General features: G+C 50.5%; 1 protein-coding gene across 1 annotated transcript in view; it reads left to right on the top strand.

The window, feature by feature from the left end:
* Positions 1–450: 450 nt before the first annotated feature.
* TIA1 (TIA1 cytotoxic granule-associated RNA binding protein) overlaps positions 451–4,056 on the top strand; it is a gene marked incomplete at both ends in the record, with an annotated part of 10,500 nt that continues 6,894 nt past the window's right edge. The window contains 4 exons of the mRNA XM_009869784.1: positions 451–523; positions 1,501–1,553; positions 3,537–3,633; positions 4,025–4,056. Of these exons, the coding sequence (XP_009868086.1) occupies positions 451–523; positions 1,501–1,553; positions 3,537–3,633; positions 4,025–4,056 (255 nt within the window). The remainder of the gene's footprint in view (positions 524–1,500; positions 1,554–3,536; positions 3,634–4,024) is intronic.

The following is a 4,056-nucleotide window of genomic DNA, read 5'->3' as shown; positions in this document are numbered from 1 at the left end:
ACTCACATCTGGAGGAAAAAATCCTTGGGGATACGTATCTATCCCCTCCCCAGTCCCGGTTCTGGGTGAATTTTTTGCATCTGGGTGAATTTTTTGCCCTCTCTCGGGTTGCGTTGGACGAGGAGGGGGTAGAGGGATGTCACGGCCTAAAAAGCCGGAGCCCCAGCTGCGACGTTCAACAGCTTGATAGGAATTAAAGAAGAAAAAAAGGGAGAGTTTCCCACAAAACCCGAGTGTTTCAAGCACGCTGTTACTCCCCGAGGAACTCATCGTAGGTGTCGGGCAGCTCCTGGAGTGGGTTTGCTTTAATTACGAGCAACTTTTCGCCGCTCTCAGGAGGGGTTTGGACCTGGCGGGACTGGGTTGTCGCTGCTCCCGCGTGGAAAAAGGCACAGGAGAGCCCCTGCCCACGTCGTGTTTGTGCGTTTCTCTCTTTTTTTTCTCCGGCAGGCGTTACCTGGAGCGGTTTCCCTTGTTAAAATCAGGGAAGTCGCAGACTCCAGCCTCTCTGTTCCGCCTCACCGTAAGCTTTGATCAGCGCAGGCGAGGCAGAATCTTCCCAAGGCGAGGGGAAAGTTTTACCCTTGCACCTACCCCACGGCTTGATAAATCCCTCAGCTGAGCGACCGCAGGAAAACAAGGCACTTACGTGACTTACACCAGCTCCTCTGGTCGAGGCTTTCCGCAGCGGTAAACGCTCCGTCCCCCTCGCTGTGTCTACGATCTTTTTGTCTTTCTAGCACGTGTGTTTTTTTGGGGGAACTATTCTTGGTGTCTGCAAACACAGGTTAGACCTGTTGGCATGTTTGCTTGTTTATTTAAAAAAATGGTTTTACGCCTCCCCGCCCCAGTGAAACGGTTGTCTCGTGGTCTCCGCTCGAGGGAATGGATTCTCTGTCCGCGAGCACGTGCGGCTCGTTGCACAAACGCCGCAAGAACCGAGTGTTGAGCAACGTGCCGAGAACGTTAACTTCTGCGAATCGCTCCGGGTGACTGGTTTTGAGTCTCACAGGCTGGGTTTCGCAGGTTGCGTTTCGAACGGACGGCTTTGAAGGAAAAAAAGCGCAGCTAGAAGCGATCCCGTGGCAGCTGGGGTCTAAAGCGCGGGTTGAATGTTTGCTCATGCGAGGATTTCTGTAGGTAGCGCTGCAGAAACCCTGTCTGGGTGCTGTGGCTCCCTTCTTAGTGCATTGTCTCCTGCCTTGTGACAAAGCAACACACTTTTATTTTATATATTTATATTTCTAAAGTGCCTGTCACCATATTGATAAACATTCTTTGGAACCATGCCTTTCCTTTGGTTCCCTCGGCACGTTTAGGTTGTTTTTCTGGATCCGGGCGTTGTTGGGAATAACTTCTTTTCACCATTTCTACACAAACTGTTTGTTTGGAGGGGAGCGGTGTCGGAGCCACGGTGTTTTGGGGAGCCGTGGTACTTATGTCAATGGTTTTCCTGGATTGGCAGCTCATTTTCACGTGGCCGCTGACCTTCCTTGAAAGCCGCTCTTCAACAGCGGAGAATATAAGTCGGAGGAGCGGTTGCAGGGCAGACGGTGGGTTTGAATTTACAAAGACCCCTTGTGTGTATTTTTCGTGCGGACGCTCGCGGAATACGTCTCATTCCAATTGACTTCGCGTGTCTGAAAAGGTGCAGAAGCGCCAACGCTCGATAGTTTGGCGTTGCCCCCGTAGTTTACCTTGTGTGGTGTCGTCCTTTCTCAGCAAAGAAATTAATGAGAATTTAATGAGCAGGGAGGAGAGGAATGGGAAAGGTGCAGGAGATGACCGAACCGGAGAGATCTCCTGCATTCGTCACGTCGGTGCCGGGTTGTTTCTTGTCCGGGACAAGGTCTGGGTGGGCAAACAGGCAGGGAAAATCCCCTGGGGACGGTCACAGCTCGGTGTTTTTACCACCCGTCTTGACGTGGTTGATGGTAGCGCAGGATTTTGTCGTCTCTCAGCGAGCGGGTTGGAAAAACTCTTCGGGCCGGCTGCCCAGAGCAGGTGTAGGCAGCTGGGGGCAATGAGGTTATGCCAGCAAGGAACGTGAGGAAAGCACCGCTGAGTTTGTACAACATCATGCTGGATTTTCTGAGCGACCGATATGTTTTATGATTCCCTCTCCTTTTTTATACTTTTTAGCGTTTTGCTTGTGTCGTTACTGCGGAAGCAAGTAGGTCAACATCTAGTATGCAAGTCCACATATTTTCTCTTTATATATTTGTATATACTTATCTATTTTGCTGTAATCGATCCTTTGAGGATGCATTTTGGAAGGTCTGGCCGTGCAGCGATTTGTGGAGCTGTCGGGAATCACAGATCCTGCTTTTTCCAGCTCCGTCCAGTGTCAAGGCGGGGAACGCTTCGGGAGATGCTTGCCTGATGATTGGGGTGAAAATCCAGCGGGAGCGCAAAGGTCGGGGTGTAGACACCCCGCCTGGGAAACTCAGTTTACAAATAAACTGTGAATAAACTTAGACCCAGCGAGAGTCTCATCGCTTTAGTGCCTCGGCTTATTCATTATCCAAATGGTGATAATATTTTTAAAAAAGAAGAGAAGGGGAGAAAGGACTCATGCTAGTTACAACTCCGGATTGAACTTGGTGCGGAGTAGAACGTCCTGGTGTTATCGAGCACAAAGTGGAAGCGCAGAAATTACTCTCCGTGTCAAACGAGGGGATGCTTGTGGCGATCCGGTTCTGGCATTGATTTTCAAAAAACGAGAACGAGCCCGAGCCCTACTTAAAATAGTCCTTTGAGACTATTAATACGGAGCCCACCGGCTCGTTTCTGACAGGCAAACAGAGGACGTGTGTGCTGTTGCCCCATTCTCTGCTTGACTAAACCAAATCTTGGAGCGCGGCCATCACTTCGGGGCGGCTGCTCGCAGCCCTCTGTCAACAGAAGGAGCGTGAGAAGCCCCAGGGTTTTTTTTTTGCTGCCTCGTTTTCGTACGTCGCCTTCTCAGCTCTCGCGCCGACACCGGGGGAAACTCGCCAGCGCGTCGACGTGGTTTCGGCAACGCGATTTGGCCGGGGCTCTCGCTGTGGTTTGCCGTGGAACGTTGCTTTGCGGAAAGGTGCTGCCACATTTCTGGAGCTGAGGTTTCTCCGTGTGCTTTTTTTAAGAACCCCGTGATTTGAGCTTAACAACAACAACAACAAAACCTCCCGATCCAGAACAATCTTGTGCCAAAACCCCAAATCGGAGTGGGGCGGGGGAGCAGGTTTTGTTTGTGCTTGAAGAGACTGATCCTTTCGAATAGGAGAAGGCTGACACTTGAGCACCTTTGCCCACTAGTTGCAGGCAGACATAACTCTTTCAGACAACGAGTCATCGTTTTGAAAAAGAACTGCCTAAATGTTGTGCGACGTGGTTGCTAAACACCGGGGTGAGCTGCTCGGGCAGTTTGGGGAACGATGGCTGCGTACGGGTGTCACGATTGCATCTGCAACCCCCTCGGGAGCTCGAGGTCTCCTGTTCGGTTTGGAACTTGCGTGTTTTTTTCCCTTCTGACCATGTCTTTGATCCTACAGCTACGTGGGGAACCTGTCGAGAGATGTGACCGAAGCTCTGATCCTCCAGCTGTTCAGCCAGATCGGACCGTGCAAAAACTGCAAAATGATTATGGATGTAAGAGCCTTCGCCCGACGGGTTTTGTGTTTCTCGGAGCATTGTGGAATTCCTCTGGAAATACAATTAAAGGGCTGTAATAAGGCTGGAGATTGCAGCCATGGCCACTATTTTTCAGGACAGGTGGATATCTCGAGAGGGAGCAAAGAGGTTAATTAATAAAAGCGGGTGCTGTAGATAAGTTTTGAAAAATTTTTCTTTGCCTTACTTTTACCTTTCTAAAGCCAAACTGAAGCCTTGCAGAGCCCTGTTAATGCGCTCACGGTGATCTCCGTGGAGGGTTAAAAAGCCTTTTGAGCCGTTTGGGGGTAATGAATGAGAAGCCGGGCAGAATAAGGTACAGTTGGAAGCGGTTGGTATCGGTTAACCCCGTGTTTGTTCCTTTCACCAGACAGCTGGAAACGACCCGTACTGTTTTGTGGA

The sequence above is a fragment of the Apaloderma vittatum genome, unplaced genomic scaffold, assembly GCF_000703405.1.
Source record: "Apaloderma vittatum isolate BGI_N311 unplaced genomic scaffold, ASM70340v1 scaffold34175, whole genome shotgun sequence".
Classification (NCBI taxonomy): Eukaryota; Metazoa; Chordata; class Aves; order Trogoniformes; family Trogonidae; genus Apaloderma; species Apaloderma vittatum.
The sequence above is the reverse complement of the archived record's forward strand: the minus strand, read 5'-3'. Positions and strand labels throughout refer to the sequence as shown.